Raw genomic sequence first — 20,054 nt, forward strand, 5'->3', positions numbered from 1 at the left:
AAAAGGTGAAAGACCAGCTTCAAATCACACAAGCAGCATTAGATCACTCTGCACAGGCGAGCAGCTATGTGCTCTAAGTCTGAGCCAGATTGAGTGGCTATAACACCACTTGTCTCTGAACCTAAACACTTAGGATGAAATGACCACTGCTAAATTTATACATAAAGAGCTCTGGTAGCGCAGTGGTTACGAATCGGGCTACAAACTGCAAGGTCAACAGTTTGAAACTACCAGCTGTTCCGCAAGAGAAAGATGAGGCTTTCTGCTCCTGTAAAGATTACAGCCTCGGAAGCCCTGTACAGCGTCACTATGAGTTGGAACCAACTCCATGGCACATAGCAAATTTATATATATATATGTATATTCTGGGCTCCAGAATATATGGAGGGAAATGTTCTCGCCTGACAACACAAATCTCTAAAGTTTCCTTTTCTTCTCTAATACCACAAAAATGGCTTTAGAAATGATTTAAAAAAAAATAATAACTCCTATTCCATTAGTTATATTTGCAAATCACCGTCCAGCACATGAAAAGAGATTCCCTGTAAATTATGCTTCCCTCTCTCAGAAAGGCATGGTTACAATCACAGACCATCACTCAAAGTCTGGGTTCAAATTCCAGCTCCACCAATCTCTAGTGGAATATGCAGGAAAATTACTAAGAACAATTGCATCCGGTGTAAACTAGGAGATAATATGACGTCTGTGTCATGTTATTGCTGTTCAGTGTCATCATGTCGATTCTGACTCATAGTGATGCCCGCATATGATTTCTGAGACTGTCAATCTTAACAGGAGGAGAAAGCCTCATGTATCTCTCACGAAGCAACTGGTGGGTTCAGACTGCCAACCTTGTGGCTGGCAGTCCAGTGCTTATACTACAGAGCTGTTATAGCATTAACTGTTTTAGCCATAGAAAACTTTGATAAGTGCCTGACACTTATCAAAACCTGTTGCCAGCAGTCACTAGAAGCTAAAGGGAAAACAAAGATCTAAAGCTGACAGAAAGGGAGCACGGCTCTGTCAATGCCCGAGATTCAGACGCCCAGCCTCCAGAGGTGAGACAATAAATCTGTGTTCTTTATATTTATAGCCAAACAAACAAACAAAACAAAACCCTGTTGCTCAGTGCTTTGTTGGCTACTATGCCCGCTGTCCTGAACATTTGTTTTCACATCTGTTCAACTTGCTAGAATGTAAATTCCCTGAGACTACAAATTTCACTGTATCCTTAGTGTCTGTAGCAGGTCATCCACAAATACTGAGAAACTTATTTGACAGTAAAAAAGTAAATAAGCCAAAATCACATGTTGTTGTTACATGCCATCGAGTCAATTCCAAATCATAGCTACCCTGTATACGGTTCCTAAGTACTGGCTGATGGGTTTGAACCACCAACCTTGTGGTTGGAATTCCAGTGCTTATCCTACACAGTCACACCCCAGGACTTCAAAGTCAGCTTCAAAATATTTCCTTGGCACAATAGAATGTGACTCTGAAGAACAGTTGAAAGGCAAAAGGGGTGGGGAAGGTCAGAATAAGTCAGAAGCACTCGGTGCCAGAAGTTGGGAGCAAGATGACTCTCAAACGCTCCTCAGAATGTTAAACTGTTCTTCTCAGCGAGAAGGAAAAATCACAAAACCCCTCACAGAATACCTGCTGAATGCTGTGATTCTCAAAGCTCGTGACATTTTTGGTCAACCTCTGAAGTACAATTCACAGCTATTTCTTTAAAGAAACAAAGTTCCAAGGCACCCACCCTTTAAGCATCCTATTCTAGTTACAAAGCTAAGAGCATGATATTGAGATACTAGGTAAGCAGGGCAAATGAATCAAGGCATCTTTCTGTACGATGATGTTGGGCAGAGAAATTGGTGCCCCGTTACTTTTTTCCCCCCAAGTTTTGAATTAAGTGATAGTTTACATGGGAGAACATTAGCTTTACATTCATCCCATCATATATCATTTCATTGCAATGATTATAATCCCCTCCATGCATCATCAAACAACAGGTATACCCCGCAAGCCTGCCCCCCACGGCCGTCAGCACACAACCCCTCTCCCTCCCTGAGTCCAAAGTCCACAGCCGCTCATCTCTCCACATCATCCATTACTTTTAATTACTTAAAAGAAAGTTTAATTTTGGAGGAGTTGATGTTTTAGTTAGTTGGCTAGAGTTGGCTCGGACTCAAATGCTAATCAATAATTCTGACATGCAGAATCCAGATGGAGCAGCCTTTACCCATGTAACTTACTAGGCAAATGGCTGTGGGCAAGTTACCTCCCAACAACCCTGGGCCTCAATGTCCTTATGTGGAAAATGTGAGTGTTGTCCTAAATGACCTCTGAGGTCCTTTCCCAGGCTCCCCATCCGCCAATTCTTTATCCACTCTCAGGACGACAAACTTGGAATGAAACACCGTACGAGAGCTTCTAAATCCACCTTTCATTTTAGAGCTCAGGAAAGCACTGGCCTCAGAAATGACACAACTTTAGGCAAAATGATGCCACGCAGACAGGAATGGACCTTCACCACCAACATGGCCAACAGCCACCAAGTACAGTGGAGAATGAGGGGAAAGAGTTGCTGGGAGAAATTTTGCTTTGCATTGTGAGCTTGTCTCCTTTGACAATAGTGCTTGCAGGCAGGGGGCAAATGATGGCAGGGAAGAATGGACAGTTTAGGGAGGTTCTGAGAGAGAACACAAGGAACAAGATGAAAGCAGGAAAACAGGGCAGAAAACATTCATGAATCTGATTTTTCTGGCGCTTCTTTGTAAAGCTGGCCAGCTTTCAATTTACTGCTCACCTCAGAGATCAAGGTGATTGCCTGGCTGTGATTCAGTGTGCTGTCCCAATTTGATCTACTGGTTTAGTTTCATGAAGCAGAGAATGCACAGCAAACCCCAGTTCAACAGTCTGGATTCTTTAGGGTTACATTACATAGGGGTCAATACTACAGTGGAGTCCTGGTGTGGTGCTGTGGGTTAATGCGCTGGACTGCAAAGTCAGTTTGAACCGGAAGATTAGCAGTTCAAGCTCATCAGCCACTCCTGGGAAATCCTACACAGGGTCACTATGGGTCAGAACCGACTCGATGGCACTTAACAACAACAATGCTATAGAAGGTGACATGATCTTTAGTCTTAGAAAGAACAGAGGGTCTTGGTTTTCACTTTTAAAAACCTCGACTTCTCAGCATTGCTGAAGACCTCTCAGTGGCATTCAAGGACAGTGAAACTAAAGGAAATCGTATTAAGCCACCTGATTAATTCCTTATCACCTTTCACTGCACACCTAATTCCACATCAAATACATCAGTCCTACCAATTCAGACAGAAGTCGATTTTCAGGGCTTGGATTGTCCTGATCACCAATCACTCCTCAACTCTGTCTGCACTGACTGCTGAGATTCCGGAGTAAGAACTTTGCAATTGTTGCCTGAAATGGAAACATTATCTCAGTGACACACTGCCTTTTGTCAGAGCAGTCTCTTATCTGCATTACTCCTGACAATCTCCTTTCTAGAAATGTCTGATCACTCTTTTTATCCCATGGCATGCAGCAGGCCCTGACTCATCCATCACAAAACATCGAAGTCTCACGCAAACCCAAGCCCCCTCTGTCTGAGCTTACACTGTAAGTACTCAGCACTAGTGAATATACCTGGTTTGTAGACTATTCATTGCAAAGGCTACTTTACAATGAAGTCAGTTTAACGGACTGCCACGTTCTTCCTCCTTCACTGCAGGCTACTTAACATCAGACTAAGAATTCCTTATTATCCTGCCCAAATACACATGGTATGCCACCAATGGATACAACAAGTGCAGAAAAGTACAGCTGGTTCATCTGAATTCACCGCTTCTCCAAGTTGTCCATACTGACCATGACCAACGTAACAGAAAAAGTTAAGGGCATCCAAGAGATAGGCGTCCAACGCGATCATATTTTTTTCACTGCGTTTCCCATTTAAAGGGGATCATGATGCTGAGGAAGAAGCCCTGGTGTGCCGTAGGATAAGCATCAGTTTGTTAATCGTAAGCTCAGCAGTTCAAATCCAACAGTGGCTCCATGGGAGAGAGATGAGGCTTTCTGATCCTGTAAAGATTTACCGCCTCAGAAGCTCTCTATGCGGATGGCATGAGTTAGAATCAAATCAATAGCAGTGGGTGTTTCAGGACACTGAGGAGGGAACCCCTCAATGGTACAAATGGCTAACAAGCTTGGCTGTTTATCAAAAGATCAGAGGTTCAAGTCCACCAGAGGTACCTCAAAAGAAAGGCCTGGGATCGTCTTTTGAAACCATCAGCCATGAAACCATGTGAAGCATGCTACCCACACAAGGGGTCACCATCAGTTGGGACAGACATGACAGCAACTGGCTACTGATTACGATGCTGACATGGGGGAAGGGAATCCTTGATGAAATATCCTGATGCGAACTTTAACTTCACCACTGTGATCAGCTATAGGAGTCCTGGTGTGGTGCTGTGAACTAATGCATCAGACTGCAAAGTCATTTGAACTGCAAGGTTGGTGGTTCAAGCGCACCAGCTTCTCCTTGGAAATCCTATACAGGGTCACTATGCATCAGAATTGACTTGATGGCACTTAACAACAACAACATACGGTTAAAGGGATCCAGATGTGGTGCTGTGAGTTAATGCGCTGGACTGCAAAGTCTGTTTGAACCACAAGGTCTGCAGAGTGCAAGCTCACCAAATCGCAAATTCTACAGAGAGTCACTGTGGGTCAGTACTGACTCAATGGCACTTAACAACAACAATGGAATCAAAGTCTTTAAGTGAATCTTTTCAATCTACTTTAAAAAGGTTTCCTCATGACTTCTATAAAAAATATATTTGGAAACCCCAACATCTGAGTTTGTTGGAAAGCAGCCCAATGTTAGTAACCCATTTATTTGTCCACGCACACTAAAGAGAATGAAAACCCCACAAAATAAAGGCTACCACATAAAGAGAACACAGATAAAGTAAAAGAACACAGAATAGCCTTATTACAACAAATGTCCCTAGTGTTTAATGGAGCTCTGGTAGCGTAGTGGTTACGAATCGGGCTGCGAACCTTAAGGTCAGTGGTTCGAAACTACCAGCCGCTCCGCGGGAGAAAGATGAGGCTTTCTACTCCCGTAAGGATTTACACCCTCGGAAACCCTGTACAGGGTTGCTATGGGTCGGAACCGACTCGACGGCACTCAACAACAACAACAACAACAATCCTTTAAAAAAAAAAAAAATCCAACCCCACCAAAAGACTTGGTCAAAATAGTCTATGTCTACAGGCATTGAAAACAACAACAAAAGACGAAACAAACAAAGCCCAGTCATCACTTAGACTCATGGTGACCTCTTGTATGTCAGAGTGGACCTGTGATCCATAGACTTTCAAAGGTTGATATTGAAGAAGAGATTACCAGGCTTTTCTTCTGCAGCGCCTCTGGGTAGACTAGAATTTCTAATCTTTCAGTTAGCAGCTGAGCATGTTATTTGTTTGTCCCACCCAGGGACTCTGGCGGTCATAACTGTTCAGCCCAATCTCACGGATTCATTATGTAATGCTGTTAGATGTTGAAATATTTAGAAGGCTGACCCCAAGGCCACCAAAATCACATGAAAAATTTAAAGTACAATACCTATAAAATAATTTGAAGTCAGAAAAATGAACACAGCTCTATTTCTACTACTCAAATGAAGACAATAAAAATGTATGCTAATCAAGGCTTTACACATACTTTGGAAACAAGTTAGTAACAGAACTCAGAAGGGGCTATTAAATGTATTAAGTGCCACTGATTTGGAAATCGTTGAGCACAATGAACAATGGTCTTCATTTCCTGGCAAAACGTTTACAGATTAAAACAACAGAGACAAGTAAAATAGACCTGCAGTACAGCTCTGTTGGCATCTTCTCAGGTAATCTAGGGCATTGGTCATTCTTCTCCTAGGCTGGAAGACATCTGACCCTTGCATTCTGGAAAATATATATATTTTAAATCAAGCAGCCAATTTGAGCTACTGATGAATTAAGACAGGTGTTCGTAGACCACAGAGCCTCCAAGGTGCCTATTAGAATAATGACGCTGCTGCTGGTTTTATAATTAAGAACAACTTCTAGGTCATCACCGTGGCTTGCACCATGAGGACCAGAGAAAGTACCAACAGACATCTGTAGGTCGGAAAGGAGCAAGAGAAAAATCAGGCATTTTCAAGTCTAGACCCACTGTCAGAGTCCATTCCAACCCACAGTAACTCTACAACACAGAGTACAATTATCCTACAAGAGTTTCTAAGGCTGCAGTCTTTACAGAAGCTGACCATCACATCTTTCTCCTGCAGAGTACTGGTGGGCTCGAACCTCAGACCTTTTGGTTAGCAGCCAACAGTTTAACCAACAACTGTATTACTACTGTTAAGTGCTGTCAAGTTAGTTCCAACTTACAGTGACCCTGTATAGGGTTGCCAAGGAATGGCTAGTGGGTTTGAACTGTCAGCTCTGAGCTTAGCAATCCAGTGTTTATCCTATAGTACCACACCAGGATTCCACAGTATTACTTGTTGTCATTGTTAAATGCCCCTGAGTCGGTTCTGACTCATAGCGACCCTGTATAGGGTATCCGAAGAGTGGCTGGTGGGTTTGAACTACCAACCTTGAGCTTGGCTAGCAGTCCTTCAATTACCACACCAACATTCCGCTGTATTTCTAGGGTGGCTGTTTTCTCAAGTCTAATGGGTCAAAATTAAAGTGGAAAATACATTTATCTAAGTATATCAGAAATACACTGAAAGAAGGAAAAAATTTAAAAAGTGAAAAACAATAAAAAAAATTGTATCATAGGATATGATGTATCCCTTAGATAAAATATTGGTAATGATTTATCTTCCTATTTTTTCCTGCCTCTACCCCATATCTTCTAATGAATATTTACTTTATTTTACAATAGAAAAATTTTTAGAGATCTAATTTTTAAAAAGGTTATTTTAAAATATAATTTCAGCTATAGAACAGCCATTAATTTAGGATATTAATTTATGCATACAAAATACAGAGCAAGCTAACCAACTCACAGAATGTTCCATGGCAGTGAAACCTTAGTTAGCCAGAAGACTCAAAGATACCTGTGTTCTGACTGGGCAAAATTTCTAGAAAGCCTGCACTCTCTTTTTGTCTCAAAACTTTTGTTTTCAACATAATCCTACAATTACATTAGTTCTTTGAAACTGACGTGACTTCAGAACAATATTAAAGTCACACTAAGACACTATCTCATCAGTTTACCAGTTAATTTTGCTTCTTTCAATACTGTTGAGGAATAAGGGATGTTGTTTTGAAATAGCTACATATATAGTTACTCCTATTTCAGTGGTCTGAGCTTATGTTTTTATCACTGTGACATCAACCCAGTATTACCCAACTACAGTACACACAGATAACAATGATATAAGTATTTCTGGGGTTGATATACCAGCAGCACAACTTTCCATTTGAACAGCGGTTAGCGGTCCACTGCTGATTCTACAATGCCACACTGCGGCTACTGCAAAACGCCACTAGTTGGTTCTTACTCATAGTGACCCTGTACAGGGTTTCCAAGGAGCCGGTGGTAGGTCTGAACTGCCAACCTCCTTCTTTGCAGTCCAGCGGTGATCCTATAGAGCCACACTGGTGGTGGTGGTATGCCATGGAGTCGGTTCTGACGCATAGCAACCCTGCATAGGGTTTCTAAGGTTATAAATCTTTACGGGAACATTAAGTCTCATCTTTCTCCCTTGGAACTACTGGTAGTTTCGAACTGTTGAACTTGAGTTTAGCAGGCCAACTAGAACTCCATTTATCTCAAATAAGTTTAAGAAAACAACATTCGGGAAACTCCCCTTGCCATGCTTTTCCCAAAGTGGATGTTCCCTGGATCTATGAAGTCATTCCTTTCAAAGTCATTATGGCATCTGGCCCACTTCCTTATACAGATATGTTGAATTTCTTTAGCCATTCATTCATTTGTTATGTGTGTTAAGCTAAAGAACACTTTTAATTCTAAATCATAAATTAAGCATTGGTATGGTCTCAAAGAAACAGACGTCATGCATTTCAACATCACAATCACCTCAACAGTGCTCAGTACAGTATCTCTGGATTTGATTGCCCTTCGGTTTACTAAGCAGAGCCTGGCCTCAGGGACATGACCAGACAACACACAATGTGGGATGGAGATGAAGTGCCTCTTCCTTTACCCAGAAACCAACACATTTTGATTCTCCCCATCCTCACCCCAAGTCAAAGCATCATCTGCACATACTGAGTCACATGGGGCCTGTTAGCTGATGCTTCAAGATAAAACGAGCAAGATGGAGCACATCAGGGTTTTTGTAATTAATTGAAATGAGGTTTCGAATAGGAATTCAGGGGGCTTTTTTTCCTCTTTTTCTTTCACATTCTACAGACAGATATCTGTGTCCTTGTGAGTATACTTTCCACAGCATGAGAGTTGGGAACTTCTCTGTTTGCTTCCTGACACCCTGACAGCTCCAAATTGCAAAAGAAATCAAATCAACTTTAAGGAGAGCCAGTCTTTGGCTCTAGCTGCCTATTTCCAAGGCACACCGCAACTGCCATCAAGTCAGTTCTGACTCATGGTGACCCCAGGTATGCAGAGTAAAACTGCTTCCATGGAGCTTGCACACCAGTGACCTTTTGGGAAAAAGCCACCAGGGTTTTCTTCTAAGGTACCTGCAGGTAGTTTCAACCTCCAACCTTTCAGCTAGTAAACATGTGCTTCACCATTTGCAATGTTCAGGAACCCTTCCAGAGCACAGAGTCACAATGATTTTTTATCTATAACCTGGGGTTTCTTTCCTGAACACGCAGTAGAGGTAGATGCTTGTTCCTTAGCAACCCAAACATCTTCAAGGATTTGCTAAAATCAAATTTCCACCAAGCAGACTTCAATGTTTACTAAGGTTCTGTTTGACGGCCACAATGCAGCTTGTTCAAATGCACAAACCTATCATGTTTCATTTTTTAAAACAATAGAACGCAGACCAGCAGGTTAGGTAAACTATCATAATAGAAGGAGAGAAAAAAGAAACAAGAGGAAAGTAAAGGAAAAAACATTACTAGCAGTTGTTTCAACAGATTATAGTCTATGTAATGTTGCCCCTACTCCCTTAAATCTTTCTTTTATGTTTTCTAAATTTTCTTTAATGGCCACTGGGAAAAAAAATACTAAAAAGCAATGTGCCACTATAGGATGAACACTGGACGGCTACCTGCAAGGTTGCTGGTCACTGAGTCGGAACCAACTTGATGGGTCTTAACATTTCCCCCCCCCATATATTTTCTATTTTTATGTTTTCTACATTTTCTTTAAAGGGCAATGGATGATCTCATGGTAAGTGATCACACGTCCCAGAATAACCTCAGTGTTGTCCCGGGCTGTTGTAGTACCTTCTCTTACTGTCAAACATATCCAGGTTTGACTGATAAATTCTATGACCCTTCCATCACTTGAGTTTTCTTTTTGAGCTTTAAGTCCTGTTCAGTTCATTTATTCTTCCAGATCTAGACTAGATCATATCCATTCAGGAAAGCTTCCATTAGAAAAAAATGATGGCTGATGTTACATTGTCATCTGGATAAGCCTGTTGGAGTAATTATTATTTCTGCAGAGGTAATCTAAGTGCAAAAGTTCTTTTGGCTGAAGTCATCTGCCTTTAAAATAAAATCTGGAAATTTTTTTAAATAAATAAAATAAAAATAAAAAGCAATGAATTAACATTCAAACATTTAATAAAGAATGTTGTAAGACTTACATAGTTTGAGATCAGCATTTACAATCAAGCTGTGCAGCATGCATGGTAGTCTCTAAACTACAGCTCCATAATGCAAGTAAGGGAGTCCGGTGTGGTGCTGTGGAATGAACCTACCAGCTGCTCCTTAGAAAAGCTATTCGAGGTCACTATGAGTTGGAAACAGTTTGACAACACTTAACAACAACAACAAATGCAAGTCAGAAGAGCTCTGGTGCTGCAATAGTTAAGTGATGAGTTGACAACTGAAAGGTAGGAGGTTTGAATCCACCAACTGCTCTACAGTAAAGACTTGGTCATCTGCTTCTATGAGGATTTGAGCCTAGTCTACACTGTCCCAGAGCACTGCTATGAGTTAAAATCCCCTCCACAGCACACACCACCAAAAATGCACCAACAACAAGGCAAGTTAGCATTCAAAGAACATGTTATTTGTTGTGCTTTCAAAATACCACTCAGTGGCTAGCACATTGGCAAAATTTCCACTCCTGTGAGGAAGACAATTCCCAGCCGACACACTTCATCTGTCATTGGAGACTTGAATGCGGCTTCAACAGTGATCAGGTTTCAATATTGTTTCCAGACTATGACAAGAAAGAAAAGCCTGTTGATCACCTTCTGAAAATCAGCCAATGAAAACCTGACCAGAACAGTAAGATTCCCTTGTGTCAGGAGGTCACCTGGAGTTGGGGGCCAATTCAACCACACACAGAACTAGTATAACAAATTCCTCCTGATGCTAAAATCTACAAGGACAGCTAGCTGTTAGCTGAATGGAATTCTAAGGAGATGCAGTAGTATCACACTACCTGTGAATTTAAGAAATAACCTTGCTCCACAGCAATACAAAATTAACCACAGATGCAAATCTGGCCATAAGTCACTGACCTATACATCACAAGGGCATACAGGCCATCCGTGTAACTCATTACTCACAGTAGAAACCGAAACATGTAGCTGCAGAATTCTACGGGAACTGGTTGTGATATCAGTTTGGTTTGTATTTTGAATGAATTACCTACCACCAGACAAGTAAGGCAAAGGGTCATCTTGTATACTTAATTAGAAACCACTGCTCTAAGAGCTGGAAACCAAAAACTTCACTACTTCCTAACACAACTTAAAAGACAGTATTTCCCAGCCTTATAATGCCCACCTACCTTCAACACATAAGGCGCTCTGGTAGCGTAGTGGTTACGAATCGGGCTGTGAACCTTAAGGTCAGCGGTTCGAAACTACCAGCCGCTCCGCGGGAGAAAGATGAGGCATTCTACTCCCGTAAGGATTTACACCCTCGGAAACCCTGTACAGGGTTTGAATCGGAACCGATTCAACGGCACTTAACAACAACAACAACAACCTTCAACACATACACACACACAGCTTCAAAAAGATTGTGGAAAAATTTCATTATCTTTTCATTCCATTTGTCCATGAACTTTCTGAAGCCCCCTCATATACACACATGTGCACACAAAAACAAAATCTTGTCCTGAGGAGTTAAAGTCATCATTCTAGTTACTATTCATGATTTGATTTACTACAGGTTCTAGACAAGTGAGGGCACCGTGGCATATGCGTGGCTCTCCCTGCAATATTTCTGGAAGCTGGGGTCTTGTCAAAGCGCCTGCAGTCACCTGACAGGTCTAGTGGCTAAAATGTACCCACTGGGCATCTGGAAGCACTGAAACTTTTAGGAATCAATGGCACAGAGATTAAGTGTTGGGCTGCTGACCAAAAGGTTAGCAATTCAATCCTCCAGCTGTTCTGTATGAGAAAGATGTGGTAGTCTGCTTCCGTACAGATTTATAGCCTTGGAAATCCTATAGGGTCATGATTTTGTGTTGTTGCCGCTGTTGTTTTGGGTACAGCTTGGCAGCTGTCTTTTACAAGACTTCATGGTAAATACAGCTTATTCCCTCAGATCTCTTACTGCAGCCTGCCACGATCCTTCTCTCCTCAACTGTTATCAGGAGGAGGTTACGGGACGCAGCTTCATGGCTTGTTCACTGGCTCTGATCTCAGCATCTCTACCCTCCGCATGCCACACCCACTGGTTACTGCCTATCTCTGCTCCTATTTCTGTCTCCTCTCCTCTCCTCTCCTGCCTGCCCTGCAGTCAGCTGGATCTATACCTGTTTAACCAGTGCATGTCTTTCCTTATGCACCGACCTCAGGGCAGAAGGTGCTCAGGAGCTTCAGGTCATCTTTCTAGAGGGCAGGGGACTTCTGTGGTGGTCATGCAACCCACTTACCACCATATCTCTCAGCACCCTCAACTGTTACAAAAAAAGAAAAAGGGAAGTGGCTGAGATACTAAATAGAGGAAAGAGGTTCACACCTAGTTCTTTAGACTCTAATCTAGTACCCAGTTCCTGGACGTTATACTGTGCTTTCTTCTAAAATGCCAACGACTGCTCCCAGTCACCTGTCCAAACCTACACTTAACTGTCTCAACCAAGCCATGGTACCCATGCACACAACAGTATACGTGTGAGGCACAAGACAGACACATGATTCTCCTCAAAGAACTTGTAGGATTCAAAAGTTTACTGTAAGACAAAGAACAAAGGTCTATCCGTTATTATTGGTGGTGGTGGTGGTGGTGACGTGCTGTGGAGTCAGTTCCAGCTCATAGTAACCTTGTGTAGGGTTTCCGAGGCTGTACATCTTTATGAGATCAATTATTATTAGGCAAAGTGCAATGGGTTGGCGCTGTGGGTTAAGGCGCCAGACTGCAAAGCTGTTTGAACTGCAAGGTCGGCAGTTTAAGCTCATCAGCTGCTCCTTGGAAACCCTATACAGGGTCGTTATGGGTCAGAACCGACTCAACGGCACTTCACAACAACAACAACAGTATGTTGTTATTGCTGCTGCTGTCACTGAGTTCATGCTGATTCATGGAGAATCATGCACGCAGAGCAGAACTGATCCATACGGTTTTCAAGGCAGTGACCTTTCAGAAACAGAACACTAGGCCTGTCTTCCAAGGCACTTTTGAGTGGAACAGAACTGCCAACTTCCAGTTAGCCGTCAAGCACTTAACTGTTTGTGCGCCACCCAGGTACTTTTATATGATAATATATTATAGATGCTTATCCCAAGAGATTAATCCACGGAGACACAGATCAGATCCATAGAAATGTATAGGATATTTATTGTAACTACAGGAAAAATCCCTCTAAACACAAAAATTATTTGTAGCTACACAGAATTAAAAAAAAAAACAACCCAAAACTCAATAACCCAATGAAAAAAGGGGGGCAAAACTACAACAATATTAATTTTCTCCATTTTTATTTTAATATGGATTTGGTATTTTGGATATGAGGTTTATTTCTAGTTTCCATTGTGGTAATTCACTTCTTCAATGAACTTTGAAACCATTCACTTAGTATATAAAAGATAAACCTTGCACCTCATTTTAAGGAAGTTCATTTACTGAAGCCCTCCCAGATGGTCTTTATGTTAAGATGGTGCAAGGGATCAGGTGGCCTTTCTTCTTCTGACATTAAGCAACTAGCTCCACCTTGTGGCCATATAACTTAACCCTATGTGTTATCCTCTGTCTCCAATCTCTGTAGGAGCCAAAGAATAAATGACAAAGAGCAACCATTTAAAAACATTGACAATCATCTCCATGAAGGTGAAGACTGAGTGACTGACATTCTCACAATACCAACTGTGAGAATTTCACTTGGCCATGTGGTTCATTCTTAACTAATACCAACAGTAAGAACTTGGTGTGTCTAAAGAACCTTCCAAGTTCTAATTTGAACAGAATGGGAACTGTTGACTGTTGTGGGAATTCAATAGGAGACTTCCACCTGAGTGTAGACATTCCATTGGTTATTACAACTCTGACCTTGCTATTTAAACTGACCTTGCAGCCTGGCGCATTATCCTGTAGCACCACACCAGGACCTTAGAAGTGGAAAAAAACTTAGGTAACATCTAGGCCAGGACCAGCGTGAATTCTTATCCGACATACCAACATGGATGAACTGATAATGGTACCCAAGGTTATGTATGAGTTATGAAAGCGAGGTCCAGTCTGGAGTCCCATGGCAAGTACTGTGATCAAATACATTATCTGCCAGGGGCAGTTAAGAAAGCTATTGTGCAACTATTACCTCTTAAGGTAATAGTTATACCTTTTAAGTTTGTCATTGCTGATTCTGTTATACCCTGCTCTATTTTGAAATGGAGCACCTGAACCTAGAGAAGTCAGTGAAATTACCCTAGGTCACATAACTAGTTAGGGGCTGACCTAGAATGTAGAACCAAGTCTCTAACTCCTTATCTGTATACCAAGTTTAGTTGGGTAACAGGGTATGGATACATAGATCAAAAAGCCAACTGTGATCGAATCCATTTCAACTCATAGCGACTCTACAGGACAGAGACGAACTGCCCCATCAAAGCCGGGATCTTTATGGAAACAGACTGCCCGATCTCTCGCATGCAGCGTAATTGATGGGTTTGAACCACTGACTTTTCAGTTAACAGACAAGCAACTTAACCACCAAGGTTGCTAATATGGTTGTTCCTTGGTATCTGTGGAGGGATTAGTACTAGGATCCCCATGGAGTAGTACAGACATGCCGCAGAGATATTACGGGTTTAGTTATAGACAACCACAATAAAGGAATACTGCAATAAAGTTTGTTATATCAATTTTATTTTATTTTCATTTCCTAGTGCATGTTCGAATCTACCAGCTGTTCCGGCGAAGAAAGATAAGGCTTTCTGCTCCCATGAAGATTTACAGCCTTGGAAACCCTACGCAGGGTTGCTAGGAGTCGGAACGGACTCAATGGCACTAACAGTAACAAGTACATGTTATCAGGAGAGACCAGAGCCTGGAGAAGGACACCATGCTAGCGCAAGTGGAGGATCAGTGAACGAGATGGATTGGCACAGTTGTAGCAGAAAGGTGCTCAAGCACAACAATTGTGAGAATGGCACAGGACCAAGCAGTGTTTTGTTGTGTTATGCATAAGGTTGCTATGAATTGGAATCTACTAAACAGCGCCTAACAACAAGTGCATGTAAAAGCTATGTTTACATTTCACTCTAGTATTAAATGTGCAATAGAGTTATGAAAAAGTTTGAAATAGTTTGAGAAGTCCCAAAATGTGACAGAGAGACAGGAAGTGAGCACCTGCTGCTGACACATTCTCTGTTGTGGAGTCGAGTCTGAGTCACAGCAATGCTGCAGGGCAGAGCAGAAACGCTCCCTAGGAGTCTAGGACTGTACAACTTTATGGACCCAGACTGCCTCAATTTGTAAAAACTAAATAAATAAAAATGCAGCATCAGCAAAGTACAATAAAGCAAAGCACAATAAAACCAGGTATACCTGCATTTGCCTGTAACCTATGCACAACCTCTTGAATCCTTTAAATAATCTCGAGATTATTTATAATATCTTTGTTGTTGTTATTATCGGTTCCAAACTCATAACAACCCTATATAGGGTTTCCCAAAGTGACTTGTGGGTTTGAACTGCCGGCATTGCAGTTAACAGTCCAACACTTATCCTACATCACCATATCGGAGCTCTTAAAATACCTGTTTGTTATTGTTATTAAATGCCATGGAATCAGTTCCGACTCACTGACCCTGTTTAGAGTTTCTGAGGAGCACAGCTACTGGGTTTGAGCCACTGACTTTGCAGTTAGCAGGCCAGTGCTTATCCTGCAGCACCATACCTGGACCACTTGTTGTTGTTCCTAAGTGCCACTGAGCAGGTTCCGACTCACAGCAACACTGTACAGGGTTTCTAAGAAGCAGCTGGTGGGTTTGAACTGCTGACCTTCTGTTCGCAATCTAGTGCTGATCCTACAGTGCCACACTAGGAGTCCTAGTGCAAGGTAAATCCTATGTAATACCATTCTCTACTCCCGCTTAACCTTTTAGGGGATTGCTTTGATTACTTACTTTTAACTGTTTCTCTAGCTCAGTATTATCAATCCAAGGTTATGTTGAATCTGAGACAGTGGACCCAGGATATGGAAGGCTGACTGTAATTTCACAGAATAAAAATGCTAACTGATTGTTCTTAAGAACCCTTAGAAGTTTTAGTTCCATAACAACACTGTCTCAGGAAATTTCACAGACACTATACTGTGGTTAAAAACGTCTTGTTCCCCCTTTGTTTTTATAAAAGGAACCTAATGTTTCCTGCTATAAATCAGTACATAACAACCTATCTACTGGAATTTTACTAATTGCAGCTTAAAAAGAAAGAGAGAAAGTATGCAAAAGAGTGATCAGGTGCTTTGCGAATCCACTGATGCTTACTTTAGAAATGAAGGCACCACTGTAAGGAGAAAAAAACGGAACAAAATAAGCTTCATGTACATTCCTCAGGGTGTCTTAAAGCTTGAAAGAACCAGTTGATGATTTGAGGGAAACAAACAAAGGGAGAGTTACCAATGCTTACCTGCTCTAAAGTAAGCTGCTTCGAAATGGTATCATTCTCTAGTTTTTTAATTTTCTTCATCAGTTTGTTGACTTGAAACTCCTGCTCCTGCTCGAGATGCTGTTCAAGCTCAGCTTTCTCATGCTGCAACTGGAAAACACAGAGAAGGAAATCAAGATGCTCTAAAGCTACGGTAATACTTTCTCCCTAAAGCTGGTTACGCTGATTAAGAGGGATCATTGCAAAAAGTGACAGGACTCATTTCTGCTCACATAGCCAAGCATATACTTTAACACATAACTAACGATTCCAAGAAAAATCATGTAAATATTGAGGCATGAACAGATCTCAATTTCAAGAGACACAGAAGTAGCTGCCTCCATAGGGAGGGAACTCGGAAGCTGGGGGGCTGGGGGTGAGGAAGGGAAACTTCTCAATAGATACCCTTTTTTGTACACCTTTTAAGTTTTATACCACAGGCATAAAAATTAATAAAGGCATTCCGGTATGGTGTTGTAGGATCAGCACTGGATGGCTAAGCACAGGACTGGCAGTTCAAACCCATCAGCTGCTCCTTGGAAACTATATACAGGGTCATCGTGAGTCAGAACTGACTCGACGGCACTTAACAAAAACTTAATAAATTAAAAAATAAAGTTCACACCATCAGTTGTCACTAGTTGGACTGTAGTTTATTGAGGCTGACGCAATGGATGTAGAGAAGCAGGTGTCACGATAAAAAAATGTTCTTGGTAAATTATTTTGAACACTATTTCACAATGTACTAGCAAGAACACTCAGGCAGAAATTAGTACAATTAATTTCCTTTCTATGATGAGATTCTATACCACACCTCCTACCCTTTCCCTAAAAATCGAGAGGCGAAACCTCTTATATAATCAAAATGTAAGGTTATATGGATACATGCAGTTAGTTATAAGAGGAGATTATTAAAAATTACTTCCACCTTCAAAACCCCAGGGCACAGGAGACCTGTCCATGAAAAGCTGCGTTGTTTCGTGTGCTATAAATTAGGGGTTCTTCTGTTCACCTCTAACTGGGAAGCAGGGAGTTAACAGTCATAAGAGCTCAGTGTTTTCGGAACCAAAGAGGGACAAGGTAAGAGTGATTTAAAACTATGAATACACTAAGTTCCACTCTTGACGTTAAGATCACAATCCTCCTTAATTTTACCTTTAAAACAACCTATAAAACAACCTATTTCTTCAGGCAGTGACTGTACACCAGGTTCTTTAAATTCATTAAGGCAAAATCTCCAAAAGCCAAGCCAGTTTCCATCACGTCAGTTCTGACTCAGGGTGAGTCCAGGCCTAACAAGGTTGTGACCTTCCAAAAGCAGATCGTCAGGCCTTTCTTCCAAGGTGCCTGGGTGTGGGTTTGAACCACCACTAACTTATCAGTTAGCAGCAGAATTGCTTGTACCACCCAAGGTTCCCACCCCCATTTTCACTCAAGAAACATGGCACTGAACCAAACTAACAGAGCCAGAAAGCAGTGGAAGAGCTTGAGGCCCACCATTCTGGTCTGAACCCCAACCCAGTGCTCTCTTTACTGTATCACTAAGCAAACCCGCTCATGCCTCTGCACCCGTGGGGTTTGGAGAGTCAAGTGCGTAAGCAGAGAGAAGTAAATACATAAGTCACATGTGTCACTTTGCAAACCCTCCATGGGGTGAAATGGGTAACTGAGAAAGCACAGCTGGGTTTGATTAACCTCAAAATGCCTATACTGAGCCCCTTCCACATCTGGCACAATTTTCATTGCTCTGAAAACACATACTCGATGTGAAAAACAATCAGGAAAGAGTTTTAAACCAAACACAGTCTTCCAACATTAGAAATGTTGACTAAACAGATGTTGTTTTCCCTGCAACTGTTTTTGATGTGCAACTCCCAGAAAAATCTGGTCAACCTTGCAGGTACACAGGGAAAAAGCAGATGTGAGGAGGTGTTTACAATGATGTCTATTTTTAGCTATCTCTTTAACACTCGTGCTCTGCAAAAATCAAGCAGTAAGTAAAAGAACTAAGGGAGGGAAAGAACAGCAAGCGTCCCAAGCATTTGGGACCTATACATCAATGGGTGCACTACTATTTATAAGGGAAATCACAGCAAACAGACACAAAGTGCATCTTTAACATCTTACTCAGGAAACGCTTGTGGAATGTCTTCACTCTGTATGAACTACGCTCTCTAAACCAAACTCGCTGCCTCCAAGTGGATTCGGACTCAAAGCGATCCAGTAAAGGGTTTCCAAGGCTTTAAATGTTTACAGAAGCGGAAAGCGTCATCTTTCTCCTGTGGAGCAACTGGTGGGTTTAAACTGCTGACTTTGTGGTTAGCAGTCCTGTGCTTATCCTACAGCATCCTGGGACTTTAGGACAAGGATAATGTCTTAACTGTATATTTTACCTGCCACTAAGCAGTTAGGAAATTATCCTTGACCTAAAATGCTTTACAAATACTAAGCTTAAATGATATCTACTGGTTTTAGAGAAATGATGAACTGTAAGGTCTTAAAACCTTCAAAACCATTTACAGAATTTTAAAGGCAGTTTTCCTCCAATATGTTTTCTATTGCTGCCATTTTCACTGTTAAGGCCTCTACTTTTTTTCCGTTGTTTTGTTTCATGCTTATGCCCTGAGGTAAGTTAAAACAATAAAGGATGCAATCTAAATCTGAAAAATGTCTCTCCACCATGCAATGCTTGTCACAGAAAGTGAATCTGGGAGAAGGTAAGGTCCTCATTGGCTTGTAGACAAATAGTCATACTTACAGAGCCTAGCATCATCAATATCTGATAAGGCATTTCCTTTAAGAGTAGACATAAAACTAAAGACCGTAGAGCTTTTCATTTGAAGAGATTTTTCCTCTTTAGATCTATACCCTGTGGTAAAGCTGTCACTATCAAAACTCAAGGAAGGTCCCTGGGTGACATTAACCCATTTGGAAAATGCCAAGCCTTTCTCAAGCTCAAACTCCAATTGCCGCAGATTCACAGTTTTTAGCATCCCCAAAGGAGAGAGCTAAAACAAATAGCTTTGCTGCCTTTTGTTCTGCTACCTCTCAGGTGATGAGACAATGAGCAAGCAGGGCATGGGTTTCTGAACAAAACTCTACATACAGAAAATAGGGTTCTCACTGGAATAAAGAAACTGCCAATAAAAAGAGAAGCACCGAGAGAAATATCGAAACCATCAAAATAAAATCTCAAGTGGAAGGTTATGATCTACAAGGAGGAGAAAAGGCAGAAGAGGGCAAGGAAGAGAGGAGGCGGAGGGAGGCAGCGAGGCAGAGGAGGGGCAGGAATCTTCAGGAATAACCTTAGTGTCACTTGGGCTAATAATTTGCCTGAGAAAAATCCAGAACCCTTGGGCTTGATTTTACTTTAAAAAGATACCACATGCAGAACACCTTTAAAGCTTTGCACAAGCTGACCCCAGACTAACTATCCATGATGAACTCCAGCTTCATCTCTAAGTAGCATCTTCAATACGGGTATACAATTCAAGGCAGGATTTTAAATTTCTAATTGCAGGTCTTATAAAATGACACTAAATAATAACTTTTAAATCTTCCAATAAGGTCAGCAATTCTGAATTAGTGAAAAAATAATTCAAACTTGGAAATCCATTGTCCAATATTAACGTTTTTGAAATAAAACTCAAGTTTGCCTTAAATATAACTAAAGCAAGATTTTCTGTAAATACATTTTATAAAGTCAATCTCAAAGATTATAGAATCATTTAATAACTCTTATTTGTGTCATATATATTTAT

General features: G+C 41.3%; 1 protein-coding gene across 1 annotated transcript in view; it reads right to left on the reverse strand.

Moving 5' to 3' along the window:
- Positions 1–20,054, reverse strand: part of CCDC6 (coiled-coil domain containing 6) — a 146,985-nt gene that overhangs the window by 35,207 nt on the left and 91,724 nt on the right. The window contains exon 3 of the mRNA XM_006835795.1: positions 16,276–16,404. Within this exon, the coding sequence (XP_006835858.1) occupies positions 16,276–16,404 (129 nt within the window). The remainder of the gene's footprint in view (positions 1–16,275; positions 16,405–20,054) is intronic.

Source organism: Chrysochloris asiatica, unplaced genomic scaffold (assembly GCF_000296735.1).
Source record: "Chrysochloris asiatica unplaced genomic scaffold, ChrAsi1.0 scaffold00020, whole genome shotgun sequence".
NCBI lineage: Eukaryota > Metazoa > Chordata > Mammalia > Afrosoricida > Chrysochloridae > Chrysochloris > Chrysochloris asiatica.